The sequence below is a fragment of the Triturus cristatus genome, chromosome 3_2 (assembly GCF_964204655.1).
Source record: "Triturus cristatus chromosome 3_2, aTriCri1.1, whole genome shotgun sequence".
NCBI lineage: Eukaryota > Metazoa > Chordata > Amphibia > Caudata > Salamandridae > Triturus > Triturus cristatus.
Genome location: NC_140584.1, coordinates 421,711,067 through 421,733,028, shown reverse-complemented (window position 1 = coordinate 421,733,028; position 21,962 = coordinate 421,711,067). Strand labels below are relative to the sequence as shown.

General features: G+C 45.0%; 1 protein-coding gene across 2 annotated transcripts in view; it reads right to left on the bottom strand.

Moving 5' to 3' along the window:
- Positions 1 to 6,590, bottom strand: part of SMIM12 (small integral membrane protein 12) — a 37,899-nt gene extending 31,309 nt beyond the window's left edge. The window contains exon 1 of one of the 2 annotated variants that reach the window (XM_085648012.1): positions 6,455 to 6,590. Coding sequence is in view for 1 of the 2 variants with exons in the window: in XM_085648011.1 (XP_085504137.1) it covers positions 6,250 to 6,328 (79 nt within the window). In the remaining variant the exon portion in view is untranslated. Of the gene's footprint in view, positions 1 to 6,249 lie in introns of both variants that reach the window. The other variant, XM_085648011.1, reaches the window with a different exon arrangement.
- Between the last annotated feature and the right edge of the window lie 15,372 nt (positions 6,591 to 21,962).

Sequence of the window (21,962 nt, the reverse complement as noted above, 5' to 3'; positions counted from 1 at the left end):
ACAGAACAACAATGGTTCACACATTTCTATGACCTGTACTGTGGCGTAGATGAGCCAAGTTCTCCATCTCTGATAATGGAAAGTGATGATAGAGTTTTTATGGTTCCCGAGGACCCCTCCTCCATTAACGAGGTTAAAACGGCTATTAAACATCTGATCTCGGGAAAGGCGGCAGGTCCTGATGGGATACCTGGGGATCTCCTTTTAAATGAACCAGTAACCTGGGCTAAATTGATCTCCCTAATAATGAACTTGATTTTAAGAGGCCACCCAGTCCCGGACTCATGGAAGGGAGCTGAGGTGGTAACAGTGTTCAAAAAGGGGGCGAGGGACGACCCTGCCAACTACAGACCGATCAGCCTGATAGACGTGGTCCAGAAGGTGGTTGGCAGGGTCATCATATCCAGGGTAGGGTCGTGGATAGAAGGAAAAAACATCCTCTCCCACTTTGAAGCGGGTTTTAGGCAGAAGGTGGGAACGGTGGACCAGATCTTCCGATTTTTTGCTATTTACTGGAAGGTCGTGACCATTGGGAAGGGCAGCCTGTACTTGGCGTTTATAGATTATTTTTTTTTTAAATAAAATTTTATTAATAGCGAAATCCACAGCAAGTACATCAATCATGACATTCACATGACACCCATTGAGCTTGGATACAGATTAGGGCATTGGAGACCACAAGCATTACATCAAGGGCATTTAACGCAGAAACCAAATCAGTTTTACGACATTGTATAGGTGGTTCCCGGCACAGTTTAGGGCCAGGGAGGCTTCAACCCCTGCATCTTAGGCTAGGTTTCCCCATGCGTTCCGGTCAGGGCTCCCACCCCCAAGTCGTCCAATATAGCCTGTCTCTCTCGTCGGAGTTCTATTGTGGGAGAAATGCAAATGTCCCCCCGATATTTGTTCCATCGTCCCCATTTGTGGTCCCATTTTTTGGGGCATCCGCGACTCTTGTAGACCGTTTTCTCTGCTACCATCGCTACATCCATATCTTGAGCCCATGTGCGCAGCGATGGCACAGCGGCTGCCCCCCATTTCTGGGCAATATTCCTTGGCTATGACCCAACCCATCGCCGCCCACTCCTGCTCCGCTTGGGTAAGGTCCGTATCGTCCCACACATTAAGGAGGAAAAGCTGGGGGTAGGGAGCAACTGACTTACCGATGGCTCGCGCCATCTGACGGGTGATTTCTGTCCAATATTGCTGTATGGGGGGGCAGGCCCACAGGATATGTGTGAATGTACCTACTTGATGACAGTTACAAAGGCAGAGCTCATCTGGACGCCTACCCAGTTTACACAGCAGGGTTGCATCAAAATATACCCGATGCAGAACCTTGAGCTGAACCAGGCGGAGCCGCAGTGGTATCGCCACCTCCCGAGGGGAGGCTGGCGCATCCCTCCAGTCCTCGTCAGGCATTTCACCCACCTCATTTTCCCACCTGGCCCGTAGTTTCTGCATTGTATCAGCGCGATTATTAATTAACTTTTTATATGTTAAGGAAATGGCTCTACGATCCATCGGGTCTTGCAACAATCTGTCTTCCAAAGGTGAGTAGTTTGGAAGGGCCGTCCCAGGGGGCAGGGCGCAGTCTATAGCATGGCTAATTTGTAGATAGCGATAATGCTCAGAGGGTGCAAGCGGATACTTAAGTTGAAGCTCTGTGAAGGACGCCCTCCTGCCTTTAACCCATACGTCTCCCACAGTTGAGATGCCAATAAGATCCCATTTATCGAACCCCGCGCAGGTACTCAGCCGCCCCAGGCAGTCTGGTTCCCAGAGTGGAGTAGCTTTAGTCAGCCGTCCAGACCATCCCAATCGCTTCTGGAGCCGGTGCCAGGTTTCCACCGTTCTGGCCGTGGGGCCAGTCAGGCCTAGTTTCTTCGGGTTCGAGTACAGTGCCCTGTTATATCCTCCCTTCCCCATGAGCCAACGGTCCATTCGGAAGCTCGGGTCATCGTGGGATCCAAACACCCACTGGTTTATCGCGATGAGTTGTGTCGCCTGGTAATAAAGGCGTAGGTCCGGTAGTCCAATCCCTCCGTCATACCAGCCCATAGTTAGTTTTTGCATTGCAATGCGCGGCGGCCCGGTATCCCACAGTAACCCACGCAGAGTTGCGTCGATCTTTAGGAAGTAGGCTTCTGGGATCTTAATAGGCGTATTCTGAAGGGCATAGAGAAAACGGGGGAGGGCTAGCATCTTGAAAAGGGCTGCCCGGCCCAGGAGTGTATGGGGCAGTGTTTTCCAATGGACCACATCGGACTTAAACCGCTGTAGTGGGCCCTCGAGGTTCCGCGCATAAAATAGTGCTGAGTCTAATGTTATAAAAATACCCAGATATTGGAAACCCTGTGGCGCTATCGGTATATTATATCCCCTAGGGCTCAGCGGCGGGTCACCCCAGAGGGGGTACATCTGGGATTTGGACCAGTTAATCTGGTACCCAGAGTGGGCCCTGAATATATGAAAAATATGCAATACCCGACGGATCGAACGCGCCTGGGAGGCCAGGTACAACAAGATATCGTCCGCATATAGAGAGATGCGATCTTCATGATCTGCTGTCCATTTAAGGCCCCTAATTTCTGGGTCACGTTTATAGATCTTAAAACAGCTTTCGATCTGGTCCCACGTTATAGATTATGGGATGTTCTACAAAAGATGGGCTTTCCTATTACCCTCCTTGAATTAATTAAGAAACTGCACGTGGGGAATTATGCAAGGATTAGATGGGGTACTCAGGGCCAGTTGACAGAGAGAGTGGCCGTGGGGAGAGGAGTCCACCAGGGATGTGTAATGGCGCCGACTCTTTTCTCCCTTTTCGTGAACGGAGTGGTGGACCACTTGAGGGAGGACCCAGCTGACGCCCCATCCCTGGCGGGGGAAAAAACACCTACCCTGCTCTTTGCAGATGACACCCTCCTGATCTCCAAAACCCCGACTGGCCTCCGAAAACTGCTGGATCGCTTTAGCTCGTTCTGTGAGGATAGAGGTCTTACTATCAACACTTCCAAAACAAAGCTTATGGCCATCTCGCCAGCAAAGAGATTTAAGAATAATATCTCCCTTAATGGTACCCCATTGGAGTTTGTAGATTCATTCTACTATTTGGGTGTAAGGGTCAATAGTCGGATGAATTGGAAGGACCACTTGGCCAAAATGCTTTTAAATCATAAACGAGCATCTGGCGCAATTATGCGGGAACAGCGAGAGTCCACGAGCAAACCCGTAGCCCCGGCTCTTTCTATGTATGAAGGACAAGTATTGCCTTCGGCACTTTATGGATCTGAGCTGTGGGGTTTTGAGGACACAACCAAATTGTATTACTTCATATTCAACGAAATGTGACATTCACCATAAAATTCCACTCCACCAATTCAAACCACAAAATTTCACCAAAAACAACATACATCCACACTACAAACAAATAAAGCAAATAAACAATACACTACACACCACATACATGTACTCCAATCCATAACACACAGGTAAGAGAGATTTACAAGATTTACAAATAGCTCCAACTCATTCATTTTTTTTTTTTAAATATCCAAACACAGATCTGGAGTTTAGTTCCTACCTATTTGTTCTTTTTTGTCACCAAAAAGGCAAAGCTATTCACTCAGTTCCATGCCACATAATTCTAATCCACACATTACCGATCCAAACCACATAATACAACCCACCAACACAATTCCACACCACATACATTCAATCCTCACCACGCAATTCCACATTGTGACACAAAATTCAACAGCACACCACTTAATTGAACTCTACTACATACCACTCCACAAAATATTATTCCACATACTGACACTTTGTAACATATAATCCCACATAATTCCAGTACACTCAATAGCACATTATTACTAGCCACATAATTCCACAGTATGTCACATTATTCCACTACACAAATCCACTCCACACTACACAATTAACTAATCCAATACAAACCACATAATTCCACTACACACCAAATACATACAAGCCATTACACATAGGTAAACAACATTGCTGTATACAATGCCAATAGCTCTAACGCAAACAAGTGTGAAACCGATTTCATTTGCAATGCTGGTTTATGGTTGCAGTGGAGTAATGTTGATGTCGGGTGCAGAGTGTAAAAGAAGACTTCCTCGTAATGTGAGGGCGAGTGGAGGTGGCGGCAGAGTGGTAGAGTATAAGTCAGCTTCTGGCTGTAGCAAAACTACTGACACACGGGAAGAACAATGAGGGTACTGTCGAGAGTGCAGAATTATGTATGATGATAATTCGGTGTCTAAACATCCCATGTACAAATCCTGCCTGGCTAGCCATCTAACACTATTAGGCTAATTTTCGAAAAAGTCTGTCTACTCGTTCTGGATCCCACAATACAATATTGTACAATGACTCAAAATGTGGAAAATAGAGAACGTTCACGAGATTACAACACTTCGCTCTAAGAGCCTATGCATGTAAATCATGCAACACACATGTACAAATAGGACAGTCTCTGCAAAATGGGCAGTTTTTGACACATGAAGTGTTTTATTTTAGCACACCAGTTTATATTGCTTCATTGTGAAGCATTTATTAAAGGTGATTTGATCATTTATAAACATGAATATAGAAACTTTCGGCCCATGCCATGACGAAGCCACTGTGCATAACAGATGAGTCAGTTATCATTAATACTCTAAATATAGGCTAAATTTTTATTATAGACGGAGTACCATTGAAGCACATTAATCAAATCTAAAATAAGAGGTTTGTGCACAAGATACATCCTGAACTCGTGTATTTCAAGCTGCTCTCATGTATGATAATGAAGAGAGGAACACTAAAATAAAATATTTGCCATGGATCACACAATTTGTCAGTATTGGCTCCAAACTTCTGGTTTCACCGTGTGCAATACAGCCGAGAGGATTATCCATTTTTTTTCTCCTTTATCAAAGGTAAATGTTTTGTGTTTTATCCTTTGTGCATAAGGTTAGAGAGTGGGGGGCAGGCAGAAGCCAAATGAAAGCTTGTTTCATTTTGGGCTCGACGGTCCAAGAGGCCCTCAAACTGATCCAGAGCTAGGCATCTGGCTCAAGCTTTCAGTTGATGACCATGTTCCATATTATTTAATGCAATTACGTGCAATAGCATTGAATAAAAGTCTGTACCAGGTTGTTTCCAGTGACGTCAATGTTATACTTTCAGAACTTTAAAAAAACGACATTAAGTCATAGATTGTCAAGTATGGAACAAACCAAAGGAAATAGTCAGAAGCGAGAGGAGGGGTACTGAGCTGAGTTCTCAAGTTTCCCATCTGCATGCATGCATAGCTTATCCAACCGTGGAGTGTTGTTTCAATTATAATCAGGGCCATTAGAAATATTTGACTGCGGAATTTAACACGTAATTATGGATCTGCTGCATTTGCCACATCTGTTGCTTAAACTGCATATTTTGACAAAAATAAATGTGTTTCTAACTCGAACGGTTCAAAAGTTTTTTTTTAAAAAGCAGCGAAGCGTTGCTGCGCCATTAGAGGCACTTTGCAAAGGCTGATGGTCACCTTTCTGTTGGTTACTACTATGTTTGGTTGTTAAGCTTGTATTAATGAAGTGCAACCTATGCCCAGACAGTGTTAACAAATGTAAAAATGATGGAGTAATACTATCAGAAAATGTGCCGCATTGAGCTGCATAATTTGCCTTTTCTTGCTGCAAAATGTAGTCAACCCTGGTCCCTGACGCATAATTAACCCTCTCCTGGCGCATATTTCCAGTGGCCCATGTTATAATGGATCAAACAAAAGTACAAATCCCAGCATGTATCGAGAAACGTAGGGATTGTTGAGCTACCAACGCATGACATTGAGAAACTTGAGTTCCGTGGCCACACAGGCCGTAAATGCAGGTCCAGCTGCTATAGACGTTGACCAATGTGGAGGCGCGAAGACATTTTGGACACCAGTTTCCCAGGTCCATGCGTGAGGATCTCATTCAATCTGGGGTTTTGCTTTTATTCTGTGACCTTTAGTCCCGTTTATCCCATTACAAAATCAAGACCACAGAATACAGAGGAAAACTCTGGACTGCAGGTGCCACTCACGCATAGACCTTAGGAACCTTAAGAGCTTGGAGTGGGACGCAAATTGAGAAAGGGAAGAAGAAAGTGCGATTAAAAGGTTATGTGGAAGATTGCAGGGAAGAGCGCGAGGGAGGATTTTTTTTTTTTAAAGAAAACTGTACTTCTTTTTCATACCTAATGCTGATATGATCCAACAAAGTCCTAACAAACGATGCCCGGTTTTGACCAAAATACCACCACCGAAAAAACACATTGCATGTGCTCTCCTAGAGTAATTGGGGCTATCGTGTCATTCTCCATGTAGATCAGTACGCAATCTCCCACCAACAGCTAGCTCATCGTTGTACCAGGCAACGTGCACCCCAAGCCCTCCACCTACTTGTCCTATCCTGCGCAGATATGCTCCTTGAACCAGAGTTCGTTCCGGTTTAGGCAGCCGCCCTCATTACAGTGTGTAAACTAAGAAGACTTTCCATTGGATATGCTTCCATTGCTCCTTGCGAAGGACAGCAGCTGGCAAGAGGAGAGCCTGTGCCGGAGTGCCTGAGCCTCAATTTAATACAGCGCCACCTGGTGATCCTAAAAGAGATTGACACCCTTACGTCAGATCACTGGCTCCAGCTCCTCTGGTCAAGCGCTAAGGCAGAGGTCTTCAAACTATTTTGGTCTGAGCCAGTGCTTTAAATGGAAAAGTGCAGGTACTCATTAAAATGAACTAGAGGTGTGGCAAGTGGGCGGGGCTAGGGGGCGGGGCTACGGGAAGTTATGACCATACATAATGACTTCTGTACCAGTTGCAGCACATATCAAAACACATGAGAAATGTGTTTCTGTCAACAAAATAGATTAACTCATTTCACAAAATGAAAGCCAAACAGTGATATGTTAACATTTCCTCGTTTTGTAATATTTGCTGCTTCTTAATGCTATCCTGTTATTTCTTCTTGTTTGGCACAATACTATAAATTCTCAAGCGTGCACACACACACAGAAAGAAACAAGCACACATGTACACAAAAGCATTCCACACAGTACCCTTAAAAAATCTCCTGAGAGTGTCCTGATTCTCTCCCTCTTTCACAGAAGAACAGGCACACACAAGCAGGCAGACACAAGCAGGCAAGCACACAGCCATATGCAAACACTCACACAAAGTCTCAGGTGGGCTTAAAGCCATTTTAAACTCCTTACTTTCCATGGCTTTTTTAATAGCTGTTGTCAGCCTGCTGCCACCATACCTGTGTTTGCACAAATCCACACAATAGTGTGAATTTGATTAACAGCACTGGGCCTTCATGGGGCCTCCACTGTCAAACACAATGTGATGGTGAACAAGGGACATCATGCAAAAAAGCCCACCCTGAATAGTTCAGCCGCAGCTCAGTTCAGGAATACAGAGGGCCTTGGCTGTCAGATAGGTTCAAACGCTGACAGCCTAGTGCTCACCAGCACTTGCAGTCAATCTGCCTACCTTTCATGCGTACCGGTACTCACCTCACAGTAGAGAAGTTCAGTACTTATAGTGATAAAAATAAGAACTGCCAGTACTCCGTACCTGTGAGTGCTGGCCCATTCAAAGCACTGCCACAGCCCTTTTCCCGACGACCAGGCTCTTCCTATCTCTTGCTGGTTCCGTGTTTTTACATCCACATATCTGTCTCTCTTACTCCCACTTCTGCCTTACTCTCTCTACAAGTCTCTTACGTTTTCTCTCTTTTTTTGCCCCCCTACTTGCCTCCAGTTCTCCCCTCCATGCTGTACTCATCCCCCAAGATTATATATATATATATACCTGCTTATGTTGGATATATACGGCTGTTGCCCAGCCGCGGAACGAAGCCCATCGCTGTGCGAGTCCGTGCTGGCCCCACCTGGCGCCGGCAGTAACGGAAGACAGACGAGGTCAGTGCCATCGGCAGGATGGTGTTGTTTCGACGCTCCGTGTGACAACGACAAAGCGGAGCAGGCAGCCACAAAGACTATGCATCTACCCACTTGGGAAACTATTCATTTTCAATTTTAAAGACTTGACTTTGCAAGCCCACTGAGGATTATAATTAGCACACCACAAGTACCAGAAGCCTGTGAGATGGCCACGCCCACTGTGGCAAGTACTTCAATACGAAGGTGTGTGAAACAAACTTTGCTGCCAGTCTTTACTCTCCGCGCCACTGAAGAAGGGAATAGCAAGACTCCCGAAACGCGTATGGCGTATTATGTTAACTTTGATGCTGAAGCTCTGAGAGTCTGCCTGCGTGCACGTTGTCATTCAATAAACCAAGAGCGAATTATTCTGCCTGAGGCTTCCTTCCTTTTGGGGCTTACCTGCTTATGTTGGATATATACGGCTGTTGCCCAGCCGCGGAACGAAGCCCATCGCTGTGCGAGTCCGTGCTGGCCCCACCTGGCGCCGGCAGTAACGGAAGACAGACGAGGTCAGTGCCATCGGCAGGATGGTGTTGTTTCGACGCTCCGTGTGACAACGACAAAGCGGAGCAGGCAGCCACAAAGACTATGCATCTACCCACTTGGGAAACTATTCATTTTCAATTTTAAAGACTTGACTTTGCAAGCCCACTGAGGATTATAATTAGCACACCACAAGTACCAGAAGCCTGTGAGATGGCCACGCCCACTGTGGCAAGTACTTCAATACGAAGGTGTGTGAAACAAACTTTGCTGCCAGTCTTTACTCTCTGCGCCACTGAAGAAGGGAATAGCAAGACTCCCGAAACGCGTATGGCGTATTATGTTAACTTTGATGCTGAAGCTCTGAGAGTCTGCCTGCGTGCACGTTGTCATTCAATAAACCAAGAGCGAATTATTCTGCCTGAGGCTTCCTTCCTTTTGGGGCTTACCTGCTTATGTTGGATATATATATATATATATATATATATATATATATATATATATATATATATATATATATATATATATATATATATATATATATATTACCTACTGGCGGTCGCCAGTAGGTAGTTATAGTTAGGACCACGTTTCCATAGGAAATCCGCAACATTCTATTTTGAATAACTTTGGCGCCGGTCGACGAATCCTCGCGAATTTTTCAAAATAGGTGGGGCGCTACGCTCCGCTTCTACCCTGAAAGTCTCGGGGGGATTCGTCAAGCGGGGGCTGAGATAAAAGGGGGGTCCCAAAACGCGTTTTTCCCATGCATTTTTCCATAGGACCTTTAGACACAGCTACAGCCCGAACGGCTGAACAGAATTACTTGAAATTTGGCAGAGAGGTAGTCCTCAGGTCAAGGAAGTGCCTTTTGTAGGTTTGGTGTAAATCTGTTCAGTAGATTCTGAGAAAATAGCCTTTAAACCAATATATACATCTGAGCCAGCTTATGGTGCGCTTACGGTGCGCTTACCGTACGCGTACGGTGGCGTGCGCGAGCGCGATTCTGATTGGCTGTTAGATCTTAGTAAACATTCGAATCGGTCGAAACCAGGAAGCGGCGGCCGCCATTTTCTCTCTCGCTCTCTGAGTTGGGCAGCAAAAACGAAGCCCAAAAATGTGTAAAGAGGCAGTTTCTTGAGATCCTAACCACCCAGGATTGATATAGGGGTCCCCAAACAACCCCCAAGCCCAAAAAAAAAAATGTTTTTTTTTCGGAAATTCGCCGATTACGCTTACCGTACGTGTACGGTAAAACATTTTTTTTAAAAAAATTATCCACATTCTCCCCACCCCGTGTGCAAATGGTGCCCGCAGGGCACCATTTGTGCATGGCCTATCACAACTATGAAATTAACAAAAAATACATTTCACAAACATGCGCATATGTCCCCCATGTGCGCACGGTGCGCGAAGCGCATCGTGCGTATATGGCCCATCCCGCATAACGTGGGCACGCGGTGCGCGCAGCGCACCGCGTGACCACTGTGCGTGCACGGCACTAACTGCGTAAAGTGGGCGCGCGGTGCGCAAAGCGCACCGCGTGCTCACTGTGCGCGCACGGTGCGCGAAGCGCACCATGCGCGCACGGAACGAACTGCGTTAACTGGGCGCGCACGCCACGAATGGCGTAAAGTAACTTAGCATTTAAAAAACCGTACAAATTCACTGAAAAAACCATAGGTTTCACACACGTTATAGTTAGGAATTAGCATTTAAAAAACCTTGCAAATTCACTGAAAAAACCATAGGTTTCATACATGTTATAGTTAGCTGTACATTTCACTCGTAAAAAACCTATGAAATTCCCCCGTTATAGTTAGTGCAGGCAACTATAAGTCACGCGACCGCAATCTTCTGCTGATGACATATGTGTCTTTATGAAAAAAAAATATTTGTAATATATGTATAGCTAAAATTTAATGGAAGAAGACAGGGGCAAATAAGTGTCTAAATACAGTATTAGCATCAGCAGAGGATTGCGGTCGCGTGAGTTATAGTTGCCTGCACTAACTATAACGGGGGAATTTCATAGGTTTTTTACGAGTGAAATGTACAGCTAACTATAACATGTATGAAACCTATGGTTTTTTCAGTGAATTTGCAAGGTTTTTTAAATGCTAATTCCTAACTATAACGTGTGTGAAACCTATGGTTTTTTCAGTGAATATATATATATATATATATTATCTACTGGCGGTCGCCAGTAGATAGTTATAGTTAGGACCGTGTTTCCATAGGAAATCCGCAACATTCTATTTGGAATAACTTTGGCGCCGGTTGACGAATCCTCGCGACATTTTCAAAATAGGTGGGGCGCTCCGCTCCGCTCCTACCCTGAAAGTCTCGGGGGGATTCGTCAAGCGGGGGCTGAGAAAAAAGGGGGGTCCTAAAACACGTTTTCCCCATGCAATTTTCCATAGGGACCTTTAGTCCAAGGTACAGCCCGAACGGCTGAACAGAATTACTTGAAATTTGGCAGAGAGGTAGTCCTCAGGTCAGGGATGTGCCTTTTGCAGGTCTGGTGTCAATCTGTTCAGTAGTTCCTGAGAAAATCAAAAGTAAAGTCATATATATATGTGGGCGGAGCCTAACCACACATCTCATCCTGAGATCTGATTGGCTGTCAGCACTTCATCCAAGAAGTGTTGGCAGCCATCTTGGGACCAATATACATGATAGCACTTAATTAAAAAGCATTGCAGTTAATAGAAGGTTTTAAGACTTTAGTTACATTATAAATCATTTGTTGATGGTACCATACTCATTTTAGGAATTGTGGTATGTTCTAAGGTGATTTCACCATGTGAAAAAGCCTTCTGCTGGGATATCATGATTGAGAGAAAAATATTTTCTCATGCTTTTCCCACAGAGGTTTGGAAGGTGATCTATAAGCTAAACTGAGAGCTTATTTTCTGTAAATTCACATTATCTTTCTCAGTCATGTGAGAATGAAGTCTGACATTCTCAGTAAAACATGTACATCCAACAAGGGCAGAGACTGTCAGTTGATTCCTTTGTGTTCTACTGCAGCTTCCCAGAGTGTTCCAAAGAACAACTAGAGCGCTAACAGTCCTACTTATGATAAACGTATGGCACACCTGAAGCCATCTTGCTTGGATTAAAGTGGTAACTCTTAAAACATTTAATTTAAAAAGGAACAAAATGAGGGGGTTCATTTTTCCATAAAAAGTATGATTAGTGCTGCAGAAAGAAAAATTAGGGCACATTTTGAGTGACTTCTCAAATCCTCTTCTATTTCATTAAAACATTCTGACATGCAGACTGAAACATGCACTTTCAATACCAGCAGCAGTTTTCCCTGGTGAGCAGTAGCTTTACTACAGTGATCTAATGAGCAAAAAGAGTGCTAACATTCTGAATTTATGGCAAATGTGTGACACATCTGAATGCCTTTGGAATCAAAGTAAAAAACTGAAAGTATTTCCTACTGAGGAGACTGCAGTAAATGAGGAAATTAGGAAACTTCATAACAAATAAGTCTGCCAAGATGGCCACCAGAGACAAAAGAGCCCAAATGTAGCCCAAATATCACCCAGATGTAGCCCAAGTATAGCCCAATGACAGAATGTCCCAGAGTGTTCTTAAAAACAACTAGAGCGCTTACTGTCTTCATTATGACAAAAGTATGGCACACCTGAAGCTATCTTGATTGGAATAAACTGGTAACACTTAAAACATTTAATTTAAAAAGGAACACAATGAGGGGGTTCATTTTGCCATAGAAATTATGATTAATGCTGAAGAAAGAAAATGAGGGCACATTTTGAGTGACTTCTCAAATCCTCTTCTATTTCATTAAAAAATTCTGACATGCAGACTGAAACATGCACTTTTAATACCAGGAGCAGACTTCCATGGTGAACAGTAGTTTTACTACAGTGATCTAATGAGCAACTAGAGTGCTAACATTCAGAATTTATGGCAAATGTGTGACATATCTGAATACCTTCATGATGGAATCAAAGTAAAAAACTGAAAGCATTTCCTACTGAGGAAACTGCAGTACATGAGGAAATTAGGAAACTTCATAACAAATAAATCTCCCAAGATAGCCACCGGAGACAAAAGAGCCCAAATGTAGCCCAAAATCACCCAGATATAGCCCAAATACAGCCCAATGACAGAAGTGTGCAAAACCCTTATTATTTTGTGTTTTTGCAGTGTTATATAGTGCAGACTTGTCAGGTATTGGAGTGCTTTACATGAGCATTGGTTACATCACACAAGAACAAATTCATTTTGGTTGTAGACATGGGGAGACTAAGTGATTTGACCAGAATCACAGAATGTCGAGCTGAAGCAGAAACTCCAACCTGGTTCCCCAGTTGCAAAGTCTGCAGTTCTGGAAGTAACACCACATCCTCTCCCCTAAGTGCAACATTTAATCAAGTGGTCAACTGGATAAAAAAACATAAAGGTAACAAATAATTTAAAAGTGCTTTCTCGCTATTTGAAAACTCAGAAAATATGTCCTTATTTTAGTCTTTTAGAGCACTAACCATAATTTTGATGCCAATAAGACCCTCTCATATATGTAATTTCTAAAGGAAATGCTCTAGGTATTACAGTTTTGATTACATCAAAATGACGTCAGGCGTTCCACACTTTTGTAATACATATAGAATGTTAGCAATCTAGTTGTTCATTAGGATACTGTTGAAAGGCAGAGGCCAGGGGCACGGACTCTGAAAATTGAAGGCAGGTAGGAGGGTGCAAAGGCAACAATTTACCACACTGAGCAGGCAGGAAGGGCCGTGGCAGCACAACAGACTATGGAGGGCAGTGGAAAGGGGGGCAGGGGCAACAAACCAACAATACAGGACTTGCAAGAGAGGCTGTGGCAATGTAATAGACCATTGTGGGCAGAAGGAAGAGGCAATGGTAGTACAACCATACATGCCAACAGACCCGATTCAGCCAAAAAACGTCCAATGTTTTTAAGCTCTAATGGGCTTTATTTTATCTGTCTCCTGTCTACAATCTCCTCTTTTTCAATGTAACTCAAAGGGGAAAATCAATACCCCAGTTTTTTTCAAAATCTCCCTCTTACCAAGTTCAAAATGTTCGCAAGTATGGTACATTGGATTATGGAAGGAAATGGGGTAGGGACATAGACTTGGATAACAGAGGACAGGAGGGACATGGAGAGGTGCACCAAACTGACCCTGCAGGGCAGGCACCAGGGTTTGCAGCAGCACAATACACCACACAGGGCATGCGGGACGGGAGTGCAGCACAACAATCCATAGAAAGCAGGAGGGAGGGGACAGGACCATGCACATAGACAACAGAGAACAGAGGGGCAAGAGGCAGGACCATAATGGACAGACAGGAGAGAAAGCTGCAGCATAACAGACCATAAAGGGCAGGAGAGATGGATCAGGGGCATTACAATGGAACAGACAAGCCAGGAGGGAGGGAGTAGGGGTCTGCACATGTAAACAGAGGGCTGGGGGCAAGGGGGCAGGGCAGGAGCAGCAAGATAACCATGGAGGTCAGGCAGGATGGGCACTAGAAGCAAGACACACCATGAAGAGCAACAGTGAGACTGTGATGGCATACACACAGACCATGGAGGGAAGGTGGGAGGGGTTCAGGGGCAGCTAACTGACCACACAGGGAAGGTGGGAGGGGCCATGGCAGCACAGAAGACCATGCATGGCAAGTGGGAGGGTTAGTGGTAGCACAATGGCTCTGATGGGCAAGAAGGAGGGTGCAGGGGCATGCACAAAGGACGATGGAGGATAGAAGGGAGGGTCAGGACCTGTGCACAGACAAGAAAGTTCAGGGGAAGGGGTCTCACAACAGACCGCACGGGAAAGGCAGGAGGAGCAGTTGCAGCACAACAGACCAGGGAGGGCAGAAGGGTGTGGCAGTACAATGGACCATGTAGGACAGGAGGAAGAGGATAGGGGCATGGCATGTGGACAGGCAGGGTGGAGGTGGCAGGGACAGGTTACAGTCATTTGACAAGGCTAGGCAGGTGGGAGGGGAGTGGCAGCTCAACAGAACACTCAGAGTAGATAGGAGTGGCAGGTCCATGGAACATGGTGGGCAAAAAGGATGGGGCAGGGGCATACACAAAGACATCGGAGGGCAGGGGGAAGGAGAATAGGGGCAGCAAGCTAAGCACAGAGGTCAATTATGGGGCATAGAATTGGGCAATGGAGGGCAGGAGGAGTGGACTGGTACATCATACTAAATTGAGGGCAGTGGCAGCACATCAGACCATGCATGGCAGGAGGGAGGAGGCTAGTCCATGGATTCACACAACAGAGGATAGGGAGGAGGGGGATGGGGCAGCAAGCTAACTGTTCAGAGAAGGCGGGTATTAGGAACTTTATTGTTTTTAAAACGTGTGTCTGTGCGAACTACTTAAAATATGAACAAGTATGCATCATAATCTCACTTTTATTCAGGAAGAAGAGGATGTTTGTGACTGTGACTCCGGGCTCACTTGGCAGAAACACCCCCTGACCCTCCACCCCCTATCGCAAAATGTAATGCCCGTGAAAAGGGTAGGTGAACACAGTGTTATATAGAACATAGTCCTGAGAGCACGATTGAAAATGAAAACTAGATATAGTGTATGGTATAAACTATGCACCAAAAAGTGTGATATAAGATGAACCGGGCGTGAAATATAATATGCAATACATTGTGTGCAATGACAGATTCATTGGAGAGCGCAGGATAGCACAGGCACTAGCGCGTGCTATGCGATATGCGCCTTGGAGTGTAATATGCACAGGGCAGTGTTGTGTAACCTAACTAGTCTCTAAAGTTGTAATATAAAATATGTGCTGGGGAGTGTAACGTTGCATATGCACTGTGACAAAGATATGGATCCCAGATTGTAATATGTATGGCATAGCACTGTGCGTTATAACATAGGCATCGAGGAAGGCACGTTAGATGGGGCAATATAACCCGTGCGAAGACAAGTGTGGCATGACATATTCACGGGGTGGTGTTACAGTGCACATGGGCTAGAGAGTGTCATAGCATATGCACTAGCTAGTGGAATACAACACAGAGGTGTGTGGCACTCAGCAGGCAATGGTGGGTGTAACACAGCATTGGGCTCTGCCAGGAGCGCGCTGTGACTCTCAAGTAATGTTCGTCCCCTTTCCAGAGAGTAAAATGAAAAGTATTACACATCCGGCAGTGGATATGTGTTTTATTAACCGTGAGGGGGGTTTCTTGCATAGTTTTGGTCGAATTTTTGTCGAATCCCCTTTGAATGGCTTGGTGTGCATGTGTATTAAATGTGCCCGTCAATAGCTACCCATGTTTGTATAAATAAACGACAAGGGTGTCTACCGGGATTAGGCACGGTAGGGCATCAGACATGTCAGAGCTTCATTCCACGTGGATTCATTGTATGCATAGTCGCCTTTTAATGAATATTACGCAAATCGTCATGGTGATAGGTACGTACGGTTTGTCCAGCATGTCCTAGGTGTGTCTATAAATATATATTTTTTAAAAATAATAAAAAACAGTGGCCGGCCCTGGGGATTGGGGTCAAAAAAATATAATTAGGAGACAGGCCCTGGGGGATGGGGTCATCAGGGCCAATAAATTAGAATAAGAAGGGGAAACCCACAGCCCCCCTTCTTAAAAAATTAAAATAAATAAAAGACTGGCATCGTGCCGGAGGCCACGCCCCCTCCTTGCAGCACTCTGCAAATGCGCCCCCTGGCGAGTTGTAAGTTGGGGAATTCATTCCTCTTCAATACTGAGGGTCCCTGAGGGCCAACTAGCCCAACAGGCATCTCCAGTATGCACCAGGGAGCTGCGCTGCAGACAGGTGTTCTGAGGCCAAGCCCCTTTTTACACCTCTCTGCAACGCAGCTCTGTGGTGCTTACTGGAGGTACCTAGTGGTCTAGTTTGACCCTAGGGACCCTTAGGATTCAAGGGGACTTAATCTCTCAACTTAGAACAGCCACAGGGCGCGTTTACACCGTGGTGAAGGGAGGGGACGGGGCCTGAGGTGACGTGTGCAAACACGCACTATGGCACGTTTTAAATTGGGGATATAATTTTCCTTCAATACTGAGGGCCCCTGGGGGCTAACTAGCCCACCAAGTGCTTCCAGTAAGCGCCACTGAGCTGCATTGCAGAGAGGTGGTCCAGGCCGTGCCACTTTTTACACCTCTCTGCAACGCAGCTCTGTGGCACTTACTGGAGGTACCTAGTGGGCTAGTTGGACCCTAGGGACCCTCAGGATTCAAATGAACTTAATCTCCCAACTAAAAACGGACACAGGGCGTGTTTACACAGTGGTGAAGGGAGGGGACGGGGCCTCAGTTAACGTGTGCATAAACGCCCTGTGGCCTGTTTTAAGAGGTAGTTTTAATCCCCCTGCCCTATTATATACTAGGGGCTTACAGAGGAGGTCATGCTAATCACAGGGGGACCCCAACGCATAATGTTCCCTAGTGTATGTAGGTGTTTTCACTGTATTCTAAGTGTCTTTTAACATAGCACTGGCTCTAGGACTGGTTAGTCAGACTCAGTTACCACCAGTATCCGTCTGAAAAAGTTGAGGGTACAGGATGATTTTGCAACAAGGCTTCTTTCTGCTCTTCTTTTTGTTCTTTCTGCACGTTATCCTTCTTCCTGCACTTTTCTTCGTCTTTGAGGACTTCTGTTGCTTCTTTCTGCACTTCTTTTTTTTCTTTCTGTGCATTTTTTCTTCTTTCTTCACATGTCCTATCTCTGTAGGCATAGTTAGAAATTAGCATTTAAAAAATCTTTGAAATTCACAGAAAAAACCATAGGTTTCAGGCACGTTATAGTTAGGAATTAGCATTTAAAAAACCTCAGAAATTCACTGAAAAAACCATAGGTTTCAGGGGTGTTATAGTTAGCTGGACTTTTCACTTGTACAAAACCATTAAAATTCCCCCGTTATAGTTAGTTCAGCTAACTATAACTCGCGCGCCCGCAATGCACTGCTGATGACGTCACATATTACATCACTCATGACATGGTCAGTGACATCACTCATGACATCACTGATGACATCTCAAATGACATCACTGATGACATCATCCAGTGAATGTGTGTTTTTCTGAAAATTAAATATGTTTTATATATGTATATCTCAAGGTCGATGGAAGAATAAATGGGTATATAAGTGTCTAAATGGATGATTTGTTTTTGAAAAATTGATTGTGTAACTGACTGATTAAGTGTATCATAGTGAATACATGGCTTAGTGATTTAAAAAAAAAAAAAATGTTTTTTTTGGGGGGGTTTTCACCGTGCGCGCACCCCCGCGATTTAAAAAAAAAAATAATTATTTTTTTCTGCCTCGGGGTCCTTCAGGGACCCCCTGACAAAGGCTAGGGGGTCAGGAACTCTCTACCCTGCCCCCTTTTCACGTTCGCCACCTTCCTTTTTCACTCTCGCACTGAAAACAAACAAAATGGCCGCCGACACTTCCTGATTTCGACCGATTCGAATGTTGACTAACATGTAACCACCAATCAGAATTACGCTCGCGCACGTTAGGGTGCTCCCACGGTGCGCGCACGGTGCGCGCACCCTGCGCGCGTATAGATATTGATATGCTTTTAAATGCTATTTTCTCAGGAAATACTGAACAGATTTGACCTTATGGCTACCTCTCTGCCAAATTTCAAGTAATTCTGTTCAGCCGTTCGGGCTGTAGCTGTGTCTAAAGGTCCTATGGGAAAATGCATGGGGAAAACGCGTTTTGGGACCCCCCTTTTTTCTCGGCCCCTACTTGACGAATCACCCCGAGACTTACAGGGTAGGAGCTGAACGGAGCGCCCCATTAGTTTTGAAAATTTCGCGAGGATTCGTCAACCGGCGCAAAAGTTATTCAAAATAGAATTTTCAGATTTCCTATGGAAACACGATCCTAACTATAACTATCGACTGGCGACCGCCAGTAGATAATATATATATATATATATATATATATATTCACTTAAAAAACCATAGGTTTCACACATGTTATAGTTAGCTGGACATTTCTCTCGTAAAAAACCAATGAAATTCCCCCGTTATAGTTAGTGCAGGCAACTATAACTCACGCGACCGCAATCCTCTGCTGAGTCAGAGCTGCCCTGCCTGCAGATTTTAGTAATAATTGAGATCTCATAATTTGCAGCGTGACTGCGCTCGGCTCGTGCTAAAAGTACACAGTGACAGTCTGAGTCTGAGACTACTAGTGGCTGCAGCAGCGCCTGCCCAGTGGCGGAAACTAAGTAAGTACGAAATTTAAACTTAGTCAAACAGTAAAAACTTACCTGTCAGTCAAGTCTGACTCACACCGACATGGTCTCGTCCCGGTCTGGCGGCCGCGAGCCGCACAGGGTCATGGTGGGGTCACGGGCGCACTGGCACAGCACATGATGACTGGCTGCAGCAGAGCAACAGCAGTCACTCTGCTCAGTCAGAGTGTCAATAACAGTGCAATACGAATGCGCGCTGCCTGCCGTCGTCCAGCGGCTGGCTGCCTGGTGGTATTATTATTTATGCGCCGCAGCAGCAGTTGAGGCAGAGCACTGCAGCGGTGCTAGCGCACTTGACTCCACTGACACACTCCGACGAATCCCCAGTGCCGCTTCTCTCTGGTGACCTCACTTCCTGCAGTCACATCCGGATTTAATGGGCAGGCCCCACTCCTGGTGTTTAATTGGCAGAGTGTGGGCTGTGTCAGTCACTCAGTGACTCAGATAGCCTGCCGCCCGGCACCGCCAGCGGCCCGGGAATAATGAATTATGCAGCCAGGCTGGCACGCGGCTGAGTGAGGCCGCAATTGTAACATTGTAGCACTGCAGCAGTGACTCAGCCAGAGCTGAGGAGTAGCAGAATTACATCCTTAACTGTTTATGAGCCAGACTCTGCTGGTGGCAAGTCTGCTTGGAGCCACAGAGCCGGCGTGCTAGCACCCCGGCGTAGCGAGTTTCAGTGGCATTAAAAATGCCTGACAAAGCATTTCAGTGCGGTGATGCGGAACACCACACTGAAATTCGTTAGTATCACACGTGATGCGTGATACTTGGCAGGACTGCATCAAACAAGAACAGAATTAACCACAAACACTTCTGCCCGTAATTGGGGTGCTGTGGGCCCCAATGCACTCCACCTGCTGCACTACTGATGGATGTAGGCCTGAGAAACAAGCTATTTCCTCTTCTTTCATTTCTTCTCCACCATGTCTGACCATCACTTCAATCTCAAAACAGGTCCAGTCTGTCTGAAAGAAAATCAGCTCCTGCATGTTTCCCCAGTTGTTTTGCGCCAATGGCACCATCTTCCCTAATGCTAGCTAGGAAATTGAGCCCCCATGCCCAAATTCTATTGTAAAACATTCATAATTGTGATGCGGTGGGCCCCTTGGCAAAAGTGTCACTGTACTTGCTTCACTAATGTCAGCTGCTGCCTTGCTGTTGCCCCTGACCTTTAACAACATGGGATCCCATCTCACCCCAACCCGCTCCCTCCAATCCCTCCTCATCCTCTCATCTCTCTGATGCCCAAATCAAGGTGTTGCCTCTGTTTAATTCCCCCCCTCCCTTGGGTCATTACTCCAAGGCTCAAAGAAACACTGGCACAGGAAGTGTGCCCTAGACCTCTTATGCAGCTGCAACATCAAAGATGCCTACAGCTCTGCAAAGCAGGCTGTCTACTCTGCCCACTCAGCTGGGCTAATACTTATAGGTCAGATGCCCAAAGCAGGCTTTCTGCAAAAAATAACCACATGAATCGCAAATTTAGCCCCCTTTCCTTCCGCTGCTTGGACCCTGTTCCGTGCAGAACAATGGTGTCCTGGGCCCTAATGCTAGCAAAGAAAATGCACCCCATGTTCTTTTTCACAGCTAGACTGCCATAACTGAGATCTAGTCCCCATTCACAGTGTGTGTGGAGGGGGAGGGCTCCTGTGCTGCAAAACAGATAGAGAACTAAAGGAACATGCCTTCTCACAAAGGTACCCGCTACCTGAAAGAAATGCAAATGTGTGGAATGTTTGGAGCCAGTGTAGGTTTTAATTAATAAAGAGAAATACTTATTCTTTCTGAGAGGAAATATATGTGTCCATTAAAAGGAGTGCGCCCTTTTAATGGGCATATATAAAAATGTTATAATAGATATAGTCTGGATTCTTATCACTAAAATGTATATTTTTAAAGCACTTGATTTTATCTTAAACAGTATTTTGCTGCAGTCTGTTTTATACAGTGTAATACAGTTTTAAAACCATGACATTCACAGTGCTTTCTGTCACAGATTGGCACCTTGTAACACTATAACCAAAAGCCACTTTTCCTCATTGCACCAATCAGGATTTAATTCTGTGACTCAGTCACACATGAAGACAGCTGCTGTGACCACATTAGCTAACTGAGGTTTCATAAGTTAAAAGAGTGTATTTCCTTTTGGTTAGTTTAACTTGCATTTATTTTTCAACTGATGTGGGTGTGTCTCTATTACAAATATAATTACATCTTCAAAAATAGAACATAAATTAGATATTGCATTTTACAAAATGTAATGTAGTCTCGCAGAGAGTAATATGTAGTTTCTATGACAAACCAGATGTCTCTTAACTGCATAACCTCAAAGTCCTTTTATACAATGGTCACTGTGGTGCAGTAATTGTGTGAAGGACAAGTGACCATCATGTCTGTCAATGCCCCAACGAGCATGCTAGGTGACAAGTGCCATCCATTTACCACTCTCCTGCCTGCAATCTCCACACTTGAACAAAATCAGAAAAATTGAACGCACTTTGTCCTCACCAGCTCCAAAATACAAAAATGCAGCAGTATGTCCTGTGAGGTTGTACTCGTGCAAAGATTATTTTTCATAAAAAAGAAAAATCCCTGTTTGTTTGTGCCTCCCAACAAGTAGTTCTTAAAGACTTGATTCAAAGTCCACTTAAGTAACAGCTTAAAAAGCATGCATGCATTTTAGTTTGGTAGCAGGTGTTCACAATCCTCAAAGGTGTACAATGGCTATATAAAAAGCATTTTCTCCGGATAAAACCTGCTTTAATGTTAGGCAGTCTGTATTAGTGAGTGGCAGTCTGTAGGTACCGCTAGTCACTGGTCGGATTGCAGCCAATCATCTCCTGTGATGCATAGGTCATGTGTAGGAAGCCATCTTCATCCATATGATCTCGATCCTTCTGACAGTGTGACAGACATGACCAGTAAGGCCTTGTTATTCACCATAAAGAAAAAAGCCTTTCAATGACCACCGGTAGTAATGGACGGAAACTCACTGTTTATATAAACCACCTCACCTTTCCGAGTTGCCTAACACTTCCACAGTTTAAACTGGATTGGGTTTTAGTTTCATTGCAGACTTTCCATTCCCTGTCAGATTTACGCTGTTGCTTGCTGACCACGGCCTCTACGCCTAATGGACAGTTAATTGATGACTTGTGCGTGTTGTTAAATGCAGTTAT